The sequence below is a fragment of the Coregonus clupeaformis genome, unplaced genomic scaffold, assembly GCF_020615455.1.
Source record: "Coregonus clupeaformis isolate EN_2021a unplaced genomic scaffold, ASM2061545v1 scaf0042, whole genome shotgun sequence".
Lineage (NCBI taxonomy): Eukaryota > Metazoa > Chordata > Actinopteri > Salmoniformes > Salmonidae > Coregonus > Coregonus clupeaformis.
The window spans coordinates 936,309-956,220 of record NW_025533497.1 but is presented as its reverse complement, the minus strand read 5'-3'; the positions used below and the strand labels follow the sequence as shown (position 1 = coordinate 956,220).

Here is a 19,912-nt window from a genome sequence, read left to right as displayed (position 1 = left end):
CATGTTTATTTTTACTCTGCATTTTATTTTCCTATGTTCCCACGGCATATCCAATTTGTTTTGGAAGGATAAACGAATGGCTTCAAAATAGAACATGTCGCTGGCACTGTTCCAATAAATGGGGTCTTAATAAGTAGTTTGGGGAACAAAGCTTGGATCTGGGCCTGTATCCACATAGCATCTCAGAGTGCTGATCTAGGATCTGTCCATATAATCTTGTCAAATATGATCTAAAAAGCAAAGCTGATCTTAGATCAGCACTCCTACTCTGAGATGCTTTGTGGATACAGGCCCTGGTTTTGAGTGGCCCTTAGTTTTCTCACAGCAGCGTCTATGACCTACACAATAGCCCTAACTCTTCCCGGGCTGTCCTGTGGTTCCACACTCTGAGGTACTCAAGGTCAGCCCATTATTAATTACAGTGTCAGTGAAGTTGCATTTCAGGGTCCTCCGTGGTGGCCATTTTGTCTGCTCTCATTTAAAACCATACAACACCTGCAGTGTTTCCTTCACCTCTCAGAATCAGCCAAGCTTAGTACTAGTAATGCTACACAGGTTGAGGCATAATAAATTATGTAGCCTATTAGTCTGACTTACACAACCAATGGTAATATATTAGAAAAAGAGCCTGCAGTTAGTAGAGAAGAAAAACATTGCTGTTATGAGAGCAGCAGATAACCGTGAGCTTGTCCTTGATACATCATTGCATTTATAGAGGGTAGAAATCCTTAACATGTATTTGCATTAAGGGATTCTGGAAAGGTACTAAGTGTGATCCTATTAAGGAACGTTGACTTGAATGGGGATGTCCATTCTGGTAATTGTATTTCGAGAGAGAGGCTGTGTACAATGGACTGTCAATGTTAACCATCTGGGGTCTGTCTTGCCAGTTGCCACCCAACATCTGTGCATTCACCCCTGGGGGAGAGAAGGGTAGTCAAGCAAATATGCCACATGTAGGGGGTGAATCTGTCGGAACTGGAAGCAATCCCACGGAGAAGGACGTGTCCATGAAAATAATACAATATTTCCGATCTCGGGAATCAAAATACATAAGATATTCATGCTTTGTTGTTGGAGGAGGAATCTGACAAGCATGCGTTTTAGATTTTTGCATCAAGGATTAATGCAAGCTTTTATGTTCAAACACCCATTTAATTAAGATAAAGATTAATTAAGATCACTTTATTGGTCAATTACACTACACACAAGGTCACCCTCCGGTTTCCCCACCCCACCCCACACTGAAAACTGGAGCAGCACAGTGATTAATGAGGCCCTCTGCTCTATTTGTGTATTTTATTTTGCCTTAGCAGCGTCTTTGACCTTGCGATTGATGAGTAGGCTGTGAGTGTGTGTGTGGCTGGATTGGGGTTGTTGGGTGGACTATACCGTGTGCAGCTTGCGCTGGCCTGAGCAGGGCTGGGGATAAATAGGAAATAGATCCTGCTGTCTGCCGCTACGTAATGGAATAGTCCGGTGTGAGAAAGGTGCTCAGAGAGACATGAGCCACAAGGAGTGCCATTACCACCTTTTTAAAATCCAATTGTATGCTTTGTAAAGCAAACAGTTTATTTTCATATTAAAAGATCTCAGTCTATAGTCAAAATAAAGGCATAGGCAGCATAATAACTTAGCTATGTGGCAGCTTCCCAATCTAACATTTTTACGTTGATAAATCTATAAAGACTACTAACACAACTTTGCCATTTATGTTGATGTTTTTTGTCTCGTGTATATGACGCGATCGGCGGAGGGATAGCAGAAGCTTCAGGACAGTGAGAGCTAGGCAGGCAGCGAGAGACGGGCTATAAATTGCTGCAGATAGAGTTGGGGACGTGGAAATATTTCGTTGTAGGCATTTGCGACGAAAGCAAATGTAAACTTTGGGATACTACATCTAGACGTTCGAGCTGCCATCAGTTTACGGCTTGGTGTTCTACAGTGGAATATAAAAATGTCGTCTCCAAGTCCGGGTAAAAGGCGAATGGATACTGACGTGGTGAAACTGTATCCTTTCAGAACATAAATAACAGAGAGAAGAATTCTAGCTAGTTGCTAACGTTTTACACCAGTTAGCAAAAATGTTTCTGTGGTTTTCCATCTTGCTACAGATGGCTAGTAATGACAGCTGCTTGAAATGCATAGTTTGTATATGTATAATAAATTAATAGTATTGACTATTGCTCACGTTTAATGACAATAGCTATGTCCATAACAAAAGTGTATTTCTAATGCTATCTAGCTACAGTAGATAACTTGGCGTAGATAGCTAGCTAACGTTACCTTGATGAATTGCATGCAGGATGCCTAGCCAACGTTAGTTAGCTAGTTAATTAACCAGACCAGGCACAGAGACTGATAGAATGTGTTGTTGCCAAGTTTGTTGCTAATGTTTGATAGTTAGCTTTAGCTATCTTGTTTTTAAAACCATTTTTAAATGTTGGATCAAGGAGTATAATTTGTTTGTTTCGTCTTTTTCAAACCAGCCAGGTGTATAAACAAAGCTCAGTCTATTCTTGACGTGGTACAGTAGCTAGCTAGCCCATAAAAATGTTGGCTGGCTAGCTAACGTTACACAAACAGGCATCCTGTTTTGCTCGAGGTGACTTAGATAGCTACGTTAACTTAACTAGTTATGGAAAATGCAAATTAAACATCACGATTTTTATATCGTGTATATATTATGAACCGAAATGACGAACATCGATTAAGACCAGTCCAAGCCTGCGGTCATGAAGGCTATTAGCTAAATTACTTTTGATCCCATTTTGATGTTGACTTATCGCGTTTGTTTACATAACGCTACGCCATAAAACTGGTTCATTTCGACTATCACTGTGTCTCGACGACAAAATTAACATTAACATTCGGCCTATCTGTGATTTGGTCCTCTTCGAAATATAGCTAGCTATTTTGTAATTTTCCATTTTCAAAATATGAATAGTTTTGTTGTTAATCACGAAAATACCAATGTATTTATTTGATTAGCTGACAAGTATGCTTTGCTAGGTAGGCAGAAATATCGGGGTTTTATCTATCATAACATGGCTGCATTGCGCAATAGAATAGTTTGCATAGAAACATTGTGTGGAGTGGACGTTATTCTATTAAGCCTAGCTAATTCTCATATTTCGATAACCACTAAAGAACCATTGGCTAGAGAACTACGGATGAACCATCTGGGTTTGTGGGGCTTCATGAATCTGCGTTGTGCTGTGCGCTGTTGAATTCTGTACTTTTGCATTCACCAACAGCTCGAGAGTTTCCATTTTGTTATAGATCCTTTTCTGCCTTTGTTATTTTCTTTGTACATGTATAAAGGCAACAGGACTCCCATTTACAAAACTGTTTTTGAAGTTTATTTTCTTTAGCGTATACAAAATACAGTGCAAAGTTATTGAAAAGTATTCTAGGTATTTGAAGTTACTTGCAAGATTCAGGAGGAGTGGGGGAAAAAAAAAGATGTTTTGTTTTTGTCCCCAGTGTGCCCTGCAGTGGAACCGAGTTTAATGATTGGGTAGGTCTGTTACTACCCGGAAACCACTAGAGGGTGGGACTAGGAACAGCTGATGGAGTGACCTCAGTTCTTGGTCAAATATGGGGTAGGAGGAGGGGGTTGGAGGAAACCACAAACAAGATTAAGCCCCAACTCCACTGAGAGTCTCAAAAGCAAGTGCCATAAGGAAAAAGTTGTTGAACAAAGGCAGTTGTTTTTTCTAGTTTTGGGTAGGGTGAAGAAAACTTAATCAATACTTGCTGCTGAACCGTTTAACTCTAGTTAAGCTATTAGCCTACTTGTTCCATTTTATTTTCTCCTTGGGTGTAGTTACAGGAGTAAAATGTGGATACATTTACATTTTAGTCATTTAGCAGACGCTCTTATCCAGAGCGACTTACAGTTAGTGAGTGCATACATTATTTTATTTTTTATACTGGCCCCCCGTGGATAGCAGTCACTACTGTCATTAGGCCTACTTTACCGTTTTCAAACCAAATCCTCATATTGACTTCCACAAGTTTGAGACATGCGGTATTCTCCAGCCTGCTACTCACTGGCTTATTTATTGTGCCGTCCTCCCTAAGGCTTTTGTATAAGTGCTCCTTGCTAGTGACAGGGTTTGTTTCAGCTAGTTTTTCGGCTCTTGTCTGTAGCCTGCATGGCAGCCATGACAGTGTATTGAGCGCATGCAACAGTGTAGCGCTGTGACGTGAACCCCCACTGGCCTCTGAAGATCTCACTGTATCTGTGAGGGGTCAGAGCAGGTTTACTCTTACTGGAAGCCACCTGCGCAGTCACATACAAGGACCTGTGTGTGGGGCATATGTTCAAAAAAAGAATGACATTTGTTGTGTGCATGCATGGCACGCTTGTGCGGACCTCATCTAAGCTTGTTGTCCTTACTTGTGTATTAGGGCGGCTGGGGTCGGGGAAACTGGGCAGCTGTTTTGTGTGGAGTGTATCCCTGCGGTGGGCAGCACAGCACAGTCATCTCTCTGTGCTCCAGATCACCACAGCCTCCCCCATGTAACCAAAACCCGAAACTAACACCAGCTTTGGAGAGGGACTTCTTATGGGCTGACTGACACCCAGAACGAACCATACGCTTAATTTGCTGCGGCACAAGAGAGCTGAAAAATCTGGAGCAGGCTCGATAGGGAATTCATGTCAGAAATGAATGTCAGAATGACCTGGTAATGTAGCATAGGGGCTTAAGCTCTTCCTAAGCCAGCGAACAACATGTAATAGGTCAGATCTGTCCACCAGATTTAATGAAATAGGCCCGGTAGAGGTATGGAATGTCTTGTTAGACTTCAGGCTACTGTAGGCTCTCTCCCTCTCATCTGTCTCTCATCTGTCTCTCTCTCCCTCTCTTCTGTCTCTCTCATCTGTCTCTCTCTCCCTCTCTTCTGTCTCTCTCATCTCTCTCTCTCCCTCTCTTCTGTCTCTCTCATCTGTCTCTCTCCCTGCTCTCTCCTTTCCCTCTTTCTGTCTCTCTCTTGATCACTCACACCACATCAAAAGCTTGCTGTCTGAGTGGCAATGGATCTTGCATCAGTAATCTCTGCAATATGAAAGACCTATAATCTACTATATAAATCCACTTATCTACTGTTTATATTGGACTGTTATAGCTAAATTACACTGACTGATTGACTGCTTGAATATTTCCAGTTCATTGGTGACGGATTGTACTGCATTTTTTGTTCTCAGCATCTCGTCTGGTGGGAATAAGCCTAACCCTGTGTCCTCACTCCTTCACCTGCCTGGGCAGTACTTCACTAGATAGGCGTCTTTTCAACAACATCATGTAGGCTTTGCATTGATCTGTGAAGGTGCACTTGGGTATGAAGCGGTGCTCGTGAAGACCTGAGAGAGCCTCATTATTCTGTCATTTACCCTGGCTATTGAACTGGAAGCCCCCGGGACTTCACAACCAACTGAGTACAATGGGCTATTATCTGTAGCACTATCGCAGTACGGAACGACTATATACTAGGGTTTAAAAGACTGGGAGAGAGTGGAACAAAAATCCCTCTTGTTCTTAAACACATGGTCAAAATAATATGTGAGCCATTGTTGGCTATTTCAGCTGTTAGAAGAAAAAATACATTAAAAAAATATTTTTTTGTATTTGAAAGTATACACTTAGTATTGAGAGTAGGTGTATCCTACACTTAGCCTAGTATTGCAAAGGTACATGAGGCTTAACCCTAAGCACTGAGAAGTTGTCCTCGCAGTCACATCAAGGGAATAACTTTTCCCAAGGCCTCTGAAGGTGCCCTTAAACATGTAGGGAACTTCAATGTAGTCAGCTTCTTGCTTATGTCATTTTGCTGATGTTGCACATCTTGTGTTGTACTGAGAAGTGTCCAATGAATGGCCATCTCTTCAGTGACACATTTTCATTACTTGAGAGTTAATCAGGATATGGATATTTATTATTATGGATATTAATATCCAGACATATTGTTTTGTACGGTTAAACCTCTCTCAGGCTGGGCTGGTTAGGGCCTGAATCCCCAAGTGAAAGCCCCATAACAAGTGATTGGATAGCGGTTCTCTGAAGCATGTCAGACAGCCAGTGAATCTTCAGGGAGGCTGTGCTATGGGAGACGGGGGGGGGGGCCTGTGTTTTCACATGCTTCGCTGGGCTGAGTTATCCATCATAATTCCTGGAGTCGCCTGCCTCAAGGTCCGTCACTCAACTCAGCATATTTTTGTGTGTGGTGGGGGATGGGGTCCATTGGGTGAGGTGGTCTGTGTGCATGTGTTACGTTGTCTTTGCCGAAGTGACCCCAGAAGTAAGGGAGCGAAGGGTTGGGCTGGCAGGAACGGCGGGGGGGGGTGGCTGGCAGGAACGCTTCCTTTCTTATTAGACTGCCTCCCCCCCATTCCACCACACACACATCCCAAGTAAAGAGTCAATCAGGCAGTCACTGAGTGGAATACCAATCCTGGGCTTTATCTGTCCCGGGTTCGGCCCCATTGCGCTCTCTCGTCTGACATCCGGCCCGCATCAGCACGCCTTTGTCTGCCCTTACAAGAACCGTGTGACCCCCCTCCCTCTGCTGCTGTGTCAGTCCATGTGATGTCACACTGAACAGGTCCTTCACTGCACCGGCCCCTTTGTTACAGGGCTGCGCTAACTAGATTGCTGGCACACTGTAGGGAAGGAGCCAGTGGTTTTAGTTGTGTGTTACGATTCCTAAATCTCGTTCAGGGTTCTATAGCAGGGGCCCAGACTTGAGTGACAGGCTTTGTTTTCCAGGGTCTTGGATCAGGGCTTCTGTGACAGTGGGAGATTTGAGGCCCTCTGTAAGGGCTTCCTACCCGCATGGCTGAGTCGTCTCAGGAAAAACAGATGGACTCCAAGTTCCTGTCTTTGTCTCCCGTCATGTTGGGGCTGTTGCTGCTGCCGCCTGTGTGTTCCAGGCTTGTCCTTTCCAACGGTTTGAAACACTAGGTTACATGTTGATCATACTCTGGAGTAGCAATGTTACCTTATTATAACCATATTACAGCCTGCGCCATAGCCGATCAGCTAGTTAAATACAAGGCAAATGAGAGTGAAGTGAATGTGTACAGTGATCAGTCCTATCCACTTCCCTGGACTGTATCTGGTGATGGGTCTCTCTCTGTGGCTCTCCCTGGATCAGCTCACTAAAAGCAGCCCCGTTTGTGTGCAATGATTAATTTCACTCACTTACCAGCACTCCGACAAAGGCTGCTGCTAGGTACAGCCATGCCCCCACCCCACCCCCACAACAAGCTGCCAATGACGTCCTGTCTCTTTCCACATCTTCTTTATTCTTAGCTACAGTGAGCAGCAGTCATTAAGCAATTGCCTAGCATTTTGTTTTCCTCAGTCCTCCCCATTCAAACTAATGCAATCACAAGCCTGCCTGCTTATGGATGGATGCCTGGTTTGGTGGTTTGATCGTACGTGGTACAATGCTCTGTAAATAGATTGTTGAGCTAGTGTGGAGGAGAGAGGAGAGGAGTGCTCACTCAGGGAGGGAGTCATTATTATTGCGGTGGGTGGGATTTCACACCAGAGAGGAGACTGAGAGAGGGAAAGCTAGGCCCTGGAAACCACCTGTACTGTAGTGTAGCTCACTGATCTAGCTAGCTCTCTCTGGGAACAGACACAACCCTGTGCTGCTGGGTTAGTTGTGAATGCCATGTTCATAAAGGCTTTTTAAACTAGCAGGGTCACATTCAGGTGGTAAACATTTTAGATTGTTACAGAAGGTAGGCCCCTAAATGGCAGGTAATCCAAAGAAAAAGACTAGTAGACTGTTGCAGACATGATTCCTTATTCTACATGTCAGTGGCATGTTTGTTCTACATAACATATTTCTATCTGAATGTTCCACAATGTTGTGCGTGCCCCAGGAATGTTCTGTTAGTCAGTGTTGTTTCTGGGTCACATAGGTTTAGACTGGTTTTGTAACGTATCTCTGTCACAGGCAGCCCCACCCCAAGGGGTAGACGGTAGCACCAGGGACAGGGAGGTACTAACAAGGCCTCTACCCCCAGGCAGGGTGTGTCTCTCTGGGCCTGGCTGCTGGAGAGCCTGGGAAAGGGTGGATCAATTAGTCTAGCAGTCGCAAATCATATAGGCTATGTCATTTCATCCAATAAAATCTGATGCATCATGATTCTATATTATGGTCCCCTGTAGCTCAATTGGTAGAGCGTGGCGCTTGTAACGCCAGGGTAGTGGGTTCGATCCCCGGGACCCCACATATACGTAAAAATGTATGCGCACATGACTGACTGTAAGTCGCTTTGGATAAAAAGCGTCTGCTAAATGGCTTATTATTTATTATTATTATGATTCAATACTGTAATGTTATTGTGATTTGATGTTCCAAACACATTTCTTACCATAGTAGGCTGTGTCTGCTGCAGAGGGACAAGAAAGAAGTTTGAGATTTAAAAAAAAATTATATTGCTGAGAACATTTACATTTTAGTCATTTAGCAGACACTCTTATCCAGAGCGACTTACATGAGCAATTAGGGTTAAGTGCGTTGCTCAAGGGCACATCGACAGATTTTCCTAGTCGGCTCGAGGATTAGAACCAGCGACCTTTCGGTTACTGGCACAACGGTCTTAACCACTAAGCTACCTGCCGCCATGTTGCCAATTGGACCTTTGGAGCAAAAGTAGGGGGATCCACTTCTCCTTAATTCCTCCATGTTGTTTTGTTAGCCAAATCCAGATGTCACCCGTCCAAAGTACCAGCTGTGACCATTTACCATAGTACTGTCTGACCAGTACATCTCCAGCATGTAGCGTAGTACAGTCTGTGACCAGTACATCCCCAGCATGTAGCATAGTACAGTCTGTGACCAGTACATCCCCAGCATGTAGGATAGTACAGTCTGTGACCAGTACATCCCCAGCATGTAGCATAGTACAGTCTGTGACCAGTACATCCCCATCATGTAGGATAGTACAGTCTGTGACCAGTACATCCCCAGCATGTAGCATAGTACAGTCTGCGACCAGTACATCTCCAGCATGTAGCGTAGTACAGTCTGTGACCAGTACATCCCCAGCATGTAGCATAGTACAGTCTGTGACCAGTACATCCCCAGCATGTAGGATAGTACAGTCTGTGACCAGTACATCCCCAGCATGTAGCATAGTACAGTCTGTGACCAGTACATCCCCATCATGTAGGATAGTACAGTCTGTGACCAGTACATCCCCAGCATGTAGCATAGTACAGTCTGCGACCAGTACATCTCCAGCATGTAGCGTAGTACAGTCTGTGACCAGTACATCCCCAGCATGTAGCATAGTACAGTCTGTGACCAGTACATCCCCAGCATGTAGGATAGTACAGTCTGTGACCAGTACATCCCCAGCATGTAGCATAGTACAGTCTGTGACCAGTACATCCCCATCATGTAGGATAGTACAGTCTGTGACCAGTACATCCCCAGCATGTAGCATAGTACAGTCTGTGACCAGTACATCTCCAGCATGTAGCGTAGGACAGTCTGTGACCAGTACATCCCCAGCATGTAGGATAGGACAGTCTGTGACCAGTACATCCCCAGCATGTAGGATAGTACAGTCTGTGACCAGTACATCCCCAGCATGTAGCATAGTACAGTCTGTGACCAGTACATCTCCAGCATGTAGCGTAGTACAGTGTGTGACCAGTACATCCCCAGCATGTAGCATGGCAGCATTCTACTGCTTGTACTCCACTCCCCAAGCCTCAGTGGGGAAAAGCAGTTGGTTATAGATGAGATTGAAATAGAATTGGAATGCCTGAGGCTAGATTGTCTGTGTATTGTACACCTCAGGGCACATAATTAAATAGACCATATTATATTGTATCTCTGTCCCAGTGTCTTAAAGATGAGCTCTGTGATATGCAGTTCTTTTGAGATGCAAGGACCAGTGGAAGTAGGAAAATCATTCCCTAAAATATTGTTGACCTTTTTAAATTGTTGACATCTATAGGTCCTTTTGGATTAGATAGTGCTGCTCCTGTTCAATACTGAATTGGGAGGAAATTGAGAAAAACAATGTGGCAACTTGGTTTATTTTGGCCAAAAGCTATAGGATCATCCGTTACAATTTAGGCTTGTGGTTACAGAAGAGTTGGTGGAAGCCCTAGTCAGCGTCCCAAATCACACCCTATTCCCTACATAGTGCACTACTTTTGACCAGAGCCCCATGGGATGCAGCCCTAGTTTGAGAGACTGTAGTTGTCCTGTTCAACAGGGCTCCAGTTGAGAAGCCCCAGAGCAGTGTTGGAGGAGTGTTTGGGACAGTGAGTAAAAGTCGACACGCAACCCTTCCCTGAGGCGAAGGCAGGAAAGGGAAGTGAGAACAGCTGGTGGAAGGCTGCAGCAGTCCCACTCCCTCCTACCGCGGCGCCCCACCTGCATTCACTTATCACTGCAGACCAGGGCTCTCAGAAGGAGTAGAGGAGGGAGGACGACAACACCCAACCCTTCAATGATATGGCCTTTTCACCTTAGCCAAGTTTGTTAAATTGACATTGTTTAGGCTAATTGCTTTGCTACTCTTAAAGCAAAAGCCTAATAGCCTGTCTCAGTAAGTGGTCTTCATCTTTCACGTTTTTTTGCGATTCATTCAAGACAGCCCATCTCTAAATGTTGATGAAAATGACTAACTTGGTGGATCCTCAGGAGTTTGGCTATGCTATCACCCTTGAAGGCACAAGGCCTATATACTCCAGAGGCCGCTAACTATATGCTAGCTCAATGAACCCAGCTCTGTCAGTGCAGGCTAATGCTAGGCTAACTCTCCAGCTAACCTCTGCAGTCGTGTCCGTGATTCAATAAGGAGTTAATGAGCAATAAGGGGGATGAAGAGAGTTCGGGGCTGCGGTAGAGCGAGAGGAGCAGGTCAGTGGGGTTTCCTGGCGGCGTACTCTGGGGAGTGTTTGCTCGGCGGCGAGCAGATTTAATCACGCTCTGAGGCTCGGAGCGGTCCTACTTTTCCTCCTGTTGCCATGGCCTCGGCCGAGGACTGTTGCCGTGCTACACTGGCAGCCTGTTTTGTTTTCCCAGACTCCGTGTAGTGCGGTCACTCACAGTAATCCTGCTTGGCATTGGCACATAGCAACACTCCATCTCTCTGAGACAAAGTGAGAAAGGACAGCATTGTTTCTGATTTATTTTTGTGGAGTTCAGCAACATGTGTCCTAATATCAGCAGTGCTTTTTGAATTTGCCTCTTTCTCTAGTTCTCGGTCTTCCTCCTCACCCTTAAAGACTACTTTATTTCCAGCCTTTCATCTGCAAGGCCTTTGATTGCACATGGGGCCCAGAGAGAGAGGGAGATAGGGTCTGTGTACGTGCCTGTGTTCAGAAGCACAATTCACCAGTGAACGTTGGCGAAAAACTGAGAAGGACGTCTGAGTTCACCCTTTTCAAATTCTAATTTGCTCTAGCCTGCCTGGAGTGCAAGATGGGAAGGGTTTGCAGTTTTGGGTCTATTCTCTTGGTCCTTTACACAAGGCAAGCTCAATCAAGCACAAATAATGCAGGTAATCAGGGGGTAATTAATGAGCTGACCATGGCATTGGTATTGTAAATATTTGTCCTGCAGCACAAGGCCGGTGTACAGAGGCTGTGTCCCAAATGGCACCCTATTCCCTACATAGTGCACTACTTTTCGCCAGAGCCCTACTGGACCCCCAGCGATAATGGAGGGAGGTATGCTGCCAGCCAGCAATTGGCCTCTGCTCTCTCAGCACCTTTATGGTTCATCATCATCTTCTCACTCACACACAGTGACATCACTGTAGCCATCGGCCCTGCAATCTGCTGTGATGAGGTCATTTGGATTTGTTATGATCACCAGATCTGCCGTGAGGCTAGGTCAGCATTCACCAGGCTGAGCTCTCTGTCTCTCTCCCTCCGTGTCTCTGTCGTCTCTCCTTCTCTTTGCTACATCTGTGTAGTGCTCCCTCATCTCTTTTTACTTTCTCTTTTCTGAATTAGTATTTCAGCATATCTTATTTCAGCGCTCACTAGGTTTTTCTTTCAGCATTCTTGTTTCTCCTGTCTTTGTGTTCTCTTGCTCTCTCTTTTTTAAATATCTTGGCTCAGCAAGGATTTGGAAGTGGGCCTGATACGCTCCTGAGATAATGAGACATGGAATGGGACGGCCATCTTTCTTTTGTCTGTTTATGTTGAATGGAGTTTGATCAGGAGATGTTTTTGTCTGGTCTGCATTCTTCTTGAAGACCGCTGGATTCACCTCACCGTGTCCAGCCAATGTCATGTCAGGTCTCTGAATAACTTCCCCAAAACTTTGCTTTCTAAAATGGGAAAACTTTTGAGTGGTTACACCACGTTACAACACACAGCCATTTATATGATAATTATCGTGTTTGTTTTCTGTCTTTTTGCTCCGGGGATATTTTTACTCTGGGCGGGTCAGAGAGGGACAGTAGTATTTTTTTATTTTATTTTTAGTATTGACCGGAATGACCTGAGTGGCTAGGCCCTTAGGGAAGACGTGTTGGTGAGTCTCCAAACACCATACATTATAGCAGCCGTGGAAAAACACAGAAAAGGCCCATCGTATTTACTGAATAGTTTATAACATTTCTATAGCATTTTTCATTACAAGTATAGGCCTAATCTCAAAGTGCGTACTGAGGCACTGCCTTGAAAAAATGTCTGTTGTCTCAGAGGGAAGCCGATTGATTGGGCCCCTGAGGTGTTACATTATGTGTGTGCGTAACGGGATATTGACCTGATGGACCTCCACAGATTATGACTAAATCTATACATATCCCAGGTGGGGGTATGGTGGGGGTGCTTAGTGACGAGATGGGAGAAGACAGGAGGGAGGAGAGGGAGAGTTAGCGACTGCTTCTCCTGTGTCGTCATAATGACATCAAACTGGAGGTAGTAGAAGTTCCTTTGCTAATTGTTATGTAATTACGGTAGGGTTTGAGAGGGTAGGTAAATCTGTGTATCTCCTCTCCCTCTGTTTTAGTAGCAGTCAGGCTGGATAGACAACTGTGTTCAGGGTGTGGTGCTGCACCTTCTCACGTCGTCCGTCACTCAGTGTAACAGTTGGAGTTTAAACAGGCTAGTAGCCCAAGACCTGAGCTGCCCTTACCTCACTTCACGTCTGTGTGGAGTTGACAATGACATCTTTTCTGGGCAGGAAGAATGAGTGAATACACGGCTACATGGCTTCCCGGGCTGTCTCAATAAAAAACAGTGGGTCTGACCGTAAAACTGTCACTAAATCATGACGGACGGTGAGACCCCTTGACATTAATCCATCGGCGGACGGGTTCGCTTCACAGGCCACCGGGTGTAGAAGTGGAGAGGGAGATAGTTTTTTTTTGCTGTGTGAATGTATTTTTTGTTTGTGTGCATGCAGGTTTCTTGTGTGTGTTTTGTGTTCATGTCTTGCTGTCGTGTGTGTCTGTGTTTAATTACGCGTGTGTGTGTGACAAGACAATGTGAAAGAAAAATCAGTAGGTCCTCTGCCAAAAGTGCTCCTACGTGTCATTGAGCATAGGCAGGTCTAGTGTTGGCAGGCCTGCTCTGCTCTGTTGGAGATGTAGGCCTGGAACCTGTTTAGTGGCTGTGCTCAACATGGCCAGTGTCAGTCTGTGGGGAGACTTCTAACTCAACCCCATGAATAACCCTAACCCCCCTTCTCTTCCCTACCCTCCAACACATCCCTTCCCGATCCTCAAGGGGAACATTTGTCCCCTAGTAAACACACTAGTAATTCCCTGCTGCTACATGAAGGCTGGATAAACACAGAGATAAAGTGAACAACCATTTTGATCCCTTGTCTTGAATTGACTCATATAGACAGGTACATGAAGGGTTTGTTGTGTCAATAGTGGGTACTCATAAGTCTGTACATTGTGTCCTCGTTAAGGGATAAGTACTACCCAACACACTACGATACTTCCTTTTCTGAGGGCAATAGACTGAACGCACACTTCCTGGGTGAAGCAAGCTGTGGACTCACTCAATCTGCCCTTGCATGTTCTGCAGAGCTTAAAATAATCTTCAGTTTGATTGAACCCTTTGTGGGTCGGTCACTACTCCACTAATGGGATACCCAGTCAGGCTCCAGAGCCAGCTGCTGCTGTGTCAGAACATGATGGCTCTCGCTCTGTTTGTATCGCTCTCTCTCTGTCTCTCTCTCTCTGTCTCTCTGTCTCTCTGTCTCTCTGTCTCTCTGTCTCTCTGTCTCTCTGTCTCTGTCTCTGTCTCTGTCTCTGTCTCTGTCTCTGTCTCTGTCTCTGTCTCTGTCTCTGTCTCTGTCTCTGTCTCTGTCTCTCTCTCTCTGTCTCTCTCTCTCTGTTTCTCCCTCTTCCTTTCTCTTTTGCTGTTTTTCTCTTCTCTCTAGCCCCCACTCTCTCTTTCTCTAGTGTTCTCCTCCCCTCAGCCAGCAGTGGGTAATCTCTGAGTGATGAATCTAGTTCTAATGTACTACAGTGGGATGTAGACTAAAATCTCTGGATGATGTAGGATGTGAGATGGAATAACATGACCCCATGTTGTATTGAGTGGTAACAGGAGATGGGGGATAACATGACCCCATGTTGTACTGAGTGGTAACAGGAGATGGGGGATAACATGACCCCATGCTGTACTGAGTGGTAACAGGAGATGGGGGATAACATGACCCCATGTTGTACTGAGTGGTAACAGGAGATGGGGGATAACATGACCCCATGTTGTACTGAGTGGTAACAGGAGATGGGGGATAACATGACCCCATGTTGTATTGAGTGGTAACAGGAGATGGGGGATAACATGACCCCATGTTGTACTGAGTGGTAACAGGAGATGGGGGATAACATGACCCCATGCTGTACTGAGTGGTAACAGGAGATGGGGGATAACATGACCCCATGCTGTACTGAGTGGTAACAGGAGATGGGGGATAACATGACCCCATGTTGTACTGAGTGGTAACAGGAGATGGGGGATAACATGACCCCATGTTGTACTGAGTGGTAACAGGAGATGGGGGATAACATGACCCCATGTTGTATTGAGTGGTAACAGGAGATGGGGGATAACATGACCCCATGTTGTACTGAGTGGTAACAGGAGATGGGGGATAACATGACCCCATGTTGTATTGAGTGGTAACAGGAGATGGGGGATAACATGACCCCATGCTGTACTGAGTGGTAACAGGAGATGGGGGATAACATGACCCCATGCTGTACTGAGTGGTAACAGGAGATGGGGGATAACATGACCCCATGTTGTATTGAGTGGTAACAGGAGATGGGGGATAACATGACCCCATGTTGTATTGAGTGGTAACAGGAGATGGGGGATAACATGACCCCATGCTGTATTGAGTGGTAACAGGAGATGGGGGATAACATGACCTCATGTTGTACTGAGTGGTAACAGGAGATGGGGGATAACATGACCCCATGCTGTACTGAGTGGTAACAGGAGATGGGGGATAACATGACCCCATGTTGTACTGAGTGGTAACAGGAGATGGGGGATAACATGACCCCATGTTGTACTGAGTGGTAACAGGAGTAGCAGTGTGGTAAAAGGCCAGGTTGAGAACAGTAGCAGTGTGGTAAAAGGCCAGGTTGAGAACAGTAGCAGTGTGGTAAAAGGCCAGGTTGAGAACAGTAGCAGTGTGGTAAAAGGCCAGGTTGAGAACAGTAGCAGTGTGGTAAAAGGCCAGGTTGAGAACAGTAGCAGTGTGGTAAAAGGCCAGGTTGAGAACAGTAGCAGTGTGGTAAAAGGCCAGGTTGAGAACAGTAGCAGTGTGGTAAAAGGCCAGGTTGAGAACAGTAGCAGTGTGGTAAAAGGCCAGGGTGAGAACAGTAGCAGTGGGGTAAAAGGCCAGGTTGAGAACAGTAGCAGTGTGGTAAAAGGCCAGGGTGAGAACAGTAGCAGTGTGGTAAAAGGCCAGGTTGAGAACAGTAGCAGTGGGGTGAAAGGCCAGGTTGAGAACAGTAGCAGTGTGGTAAAAGGCCAGGTTGAGAACAGTAGCAGTGTGGTAAAAGGCCAGGGTGAGAACAGTAGCAGTGTGGTAAAAGGCCAGGTTGAGAACAGTAGCAGTGGGGTGAAAGGCCAGGTTGAGAACAGTAGCAGTGTGGTAAAAGGCCAGGTTGAGAACAGTAGCAGTGGGGTAAAAGGCCAGGTTGAGAACAGTAGCAGTGTGGTAAAAGGCCAGGGTGAGAACAGTAGCAGTGTGGTAAAAGGCCAGGTTGAGAACAGTAGCAGTGTGGTAAAAGGCCAGGTTGAGAACAGTAGCAGTGTGGTAAAAGGCCAGGTTGAGAACAGTAGCAGTGTGGTAAAAGGCCAGGTTGAGAACAGTAGCAGTGTGGTAAAAGGCCAGGTTGAGAACAGTAGGCGTGTGGTAAAAGGCCAGGTTGAGAACAGTAGCAGTGGGGTGAAAGGCCAGGGTGAGAACAGTAGCAGTGTGGTAAAAGGCCAGGTTGAGAACAGTAGCAGTGGGGTAAAAGGCCAGGTTGAGAACAGTAGCAGTGTTGTAAAAGGCCAGGTTGAGAACAGTAGGCGTGTGGTAAAAGGCCAGGTTGAGAACAGTAGGCGTGTGGTAAAAGGCCAGGGTGAGAACAGTAGCAGTGTGGTAAAAGGCCAGGTTGAGAACAGTAGCAGTGTGGTAAAAGGCCAGGTTGAGAACAGTAGCAGTGTGGTAAAAGGCCAGGTTGAGAACAGTAGCAGTGTGGTAAAAGGCCAGGTTGAGAACAGTAGCAGTGGGGTGAAAGGCCAGGGTGAGAACAGTAGCAGTGGGGTGAAACCAGCTGTCTCTGGGTCTTACTGTCATCTCCTGTCTGTACTGTATCATGTTGCCTAGTGAGGGTGTGTGTGTTCGAAAAAGGGATTTGGAAAACGGAGTTCCCCTGGAATCTGAACTGCTGGCCCTGATGGTTGGTCCCCCTTTCCTGGAGAATGGTGACTAGAGATGGTGAGATCATCTGTCAGAGTTTGAGGGGAGGAGGAGAGTAGGGTGGAGGGGTTAATGTCTGTAGGTCAGGGCTGCGTTTTGGCACAGCTGTGGCACCTCTGCAGGATGGGTACCACATCTGGATCAGCAGAGTAGGGTGTGCGCGCGCGCGGATATCAAGGAAACGTAATAATACAACTAATTGTTGACATTGATTTCATAGACATACTGACAGATCAGAGGGTAGTCGAGGAAAGCCTCAGTGGATTTTGTTCCCATTGATTGGTTTTCATTACCTGTCACAAGCTATTCTCTTCTCGTTGCGCGAGAGAGACGGAGGGAGAGGGAGAAGGTTGGGTAGACCGGTTGGCTGACAACATCATGAAAACGATGCACACGCTTCAATGGGGCAGGAGGGCAGGAGTTGTTGTGATTCTGGATGGTCAGATGGCAACAATTACAAGAAACTGCCATGTGGGGAATCGTAGGTGGCTCGTTTCAGCTAGTTTCATCTTGTTCTTGATACCGTGTGTTGTTCTGAGGTGTTTTGACTGATGTCACGTCTATGCTAATATGGCAAAAATCCACTAGCTAGCTAAGCAACAACTGTAACGATGTATTTGAGACAAGTGCTCATTGTGCAAATGTATTTATGTTTTCAATAAACATTGGAGACTAAATATTGTTTACATGTTGTCAACAATCTAAGCCAACCTGTCTGTTTTGCCCCATAGTTGCGCAAGCGTCGGTTTTGTTGCTAAACAACCAACCCGTCTATAGTGTTCTCTCCTCAACTCCCTTGTGAGGAAGCTTGTGATGACATTCCACAGAGAAAGCGTTTCCCCCATCAACAGGTGCATTATCATATTAATGAGGTCAAACATTTCTGTGACCAAAACAAAGAGGAATAAAAAAATGAGAGATGCATTATTTATTTAGGCACAGCCACCTCCGCTAGAGTTTCAGGTCGTTGTGTAATTCAAATCCAGTGTGTCCAATGGCCATTAGCCTTAACCTCCTTGAACACAGCATCGAAAGCAAGCACGAAGTCACAATCCTCAGTGGACTCAATGAATTTGTAGTTAAGTTTTATGGACAACAAGGAAGTAAGTGTTTTTTCTTATTCAAATCATTTCTATAGATGTGAGCTGCTCATGTTATGGAAATGTTTCTGTCCTATTTACCTATTAACTGCCTTATGTTTTTATGTCCCGCCCCTAATCAAATAACTTCATACATTCTCCATTGTTAAAGTGATCGCCTAGTTCATTACAAAATTATCCCGGACTAAACCACTTTTGAGGTCTGAAAGCGTCTGACAAACGTTTACTTTGAAGTGGAAAACCACTAACTATCACTTCCAGACAACAGGTTTCAAGTATGTTTTCATACTGTATGTCATGTTATGAATCACTATCATGTCTGATGTTTACTCATAACAGAGTACCACAACAGAGATTGAGTTAAGATGGTCCCATTGGACTGAAGCCAGGACCTCCGGTCAGCTACCACAACAGAGATTCAGTTACGATGGTCCCATTGGACTGAAGCCAGGACCTCCGGTCAGCTACCACAACAGAGATTCAGTTACGATGGTCCCGTTGGACTGAAGCCAGGCCCTCCGGTCAGCTACCACAACAGAGATTCAGTTACGATGGTCCCGTTGGACTGAAGCCAGGACCTCCGGTCAGCTACCACAACAGAGATTCAGTTATGGGCCCGTTGGACTGAAGCCAGGCCCTCAAGTCAACTACCACAGGAATGTCAGCCTCCTGTTCTGTTTTGAACGCTGAGTGAAGTTCACGGGGGCAGGAGAGGAAAATGGATTGGAACGTGGCCTATAGAGGAGGTGTAGGTGGAGATACTTCTCACCGTGTTTTTCACAACATGTCTCACCAAACCCTCCCCTGATTCCACAGCAATAAAGAGAGGATGTGTGTGTGTGTGTGTGTGTGTGTGTGGTTACGATGCAGACAGAACAGTATTCTGAGAAAGGACTCTTTGGAGTACATACACTAGTGTCTGTTTTCTGAGTGTGTGCATGCATGTGCTGTCCCGTTCCAGTTCGGCACCACGCTCTTATTCTGCCCCAGGTATTCTGGTAGTTCATGACACACACAACCCCTCTCCATTGGAACCCAGTCATGGGATGTCTTTGTTATAGAGATTGATCTGGAAGTAAAGAACTCTTCGCTGCCTATGGCTAAAATACTCTACTGCTCATTTTACCATTATGCTGCCTGTTCCTCTCACTGTTGATGTCAGTGGTATAGAGAAGACTGTTCCTCTGCTGTTGATGTCAGTGGTATAGAGAAGACTGTTCCTCTGCTGTTGATGTCAGTGGTATAGAGAAGACTGTTCCTCTGCTGTTGATGTCAGTGGTATAGAGAAGACTGTTCCTCTGCTGTTGATGTCAGTGGTATAGAGAAGACTGTTCCTCTGCTGTTGATGTCAGTGGTATAGAGAAGACTGTTCCTCTGCTGTTGATGTCAGTGGTATAGAGAAGACTGTTCCTCTGACCAGTGTGAAGACTGTTCCTCTGCTGTTGATGTCAGTGGTATAGAGAAGACTGTTCCTCTGCTGTTGATGTCAGTGGTATAGAGAAGACTGTTCCTCTGCTGTTGATGTCAGTGGTATAGAGAAGACTGTTCCTCTGCTGTTGATGTCAGTGGTATAGAGAAGACTGTTCCTCTGCTGTTGATGTCAGTGGTATAGAGAAGACTGTTCCTCTGCTGTTGATGTCAGTGGTATAGAGAAGACTGTTCCTCTGCTGTTGATGTCAGTGGTATAGAGAAGACTGTTCCTCTGCTGTTGATGTCAGTGGTATAGAGAAGACTGTTCCTCTGACCAGTGTGAAGACTGTTCCTCTGCTGTTGATGTCAGTGGTATAGAGAAGACTGTTCCTCTGCTGTTGATGTCAGTGGTATAGATAAGACTGTTCCTCTGACCAGTGTGAAGACTGTTCCTC

The 19,912-nt window shown here is 45.5% G+C and overlaps 1 protein-coding gene across 2 annotated transcripts in view; it reads left to right on the top strand.

Annotated features, from left to right (window-relative positions):
- Nucleotides 1-1,740: 1,740 nt before the first annotated feature.
- The window catches only part of LOC121543381 (ubiquitin-conjugating enzyme E2 H), a 30,654-nt gene continuing 12,482 nt past the window's right edge, over nucleotides 1,741-19,912 (top strand). Inside the window, exons 1-2 of one of the 2 annotated variants that reach the window (XM_041853201.2) lie at nucleotides 1,741-2,010; nucleotides 17,974-18,050. In XM_041853201.2, the coding sequence (XP_041709135.1) occupies nucleotides 1,958-2,010; nucleotides 17,974-18,050 (130 nt within the window). In that variant the 5' untranslated portion in view covers nucleotides 1,741-1,957. The remainder of the gene's footprint in view (nucleotides 2,011-17,973; nucleotides 18,051-19,912) is intronic. The other variant, XM_041853200.2, reaches the window with a different exon arrangement.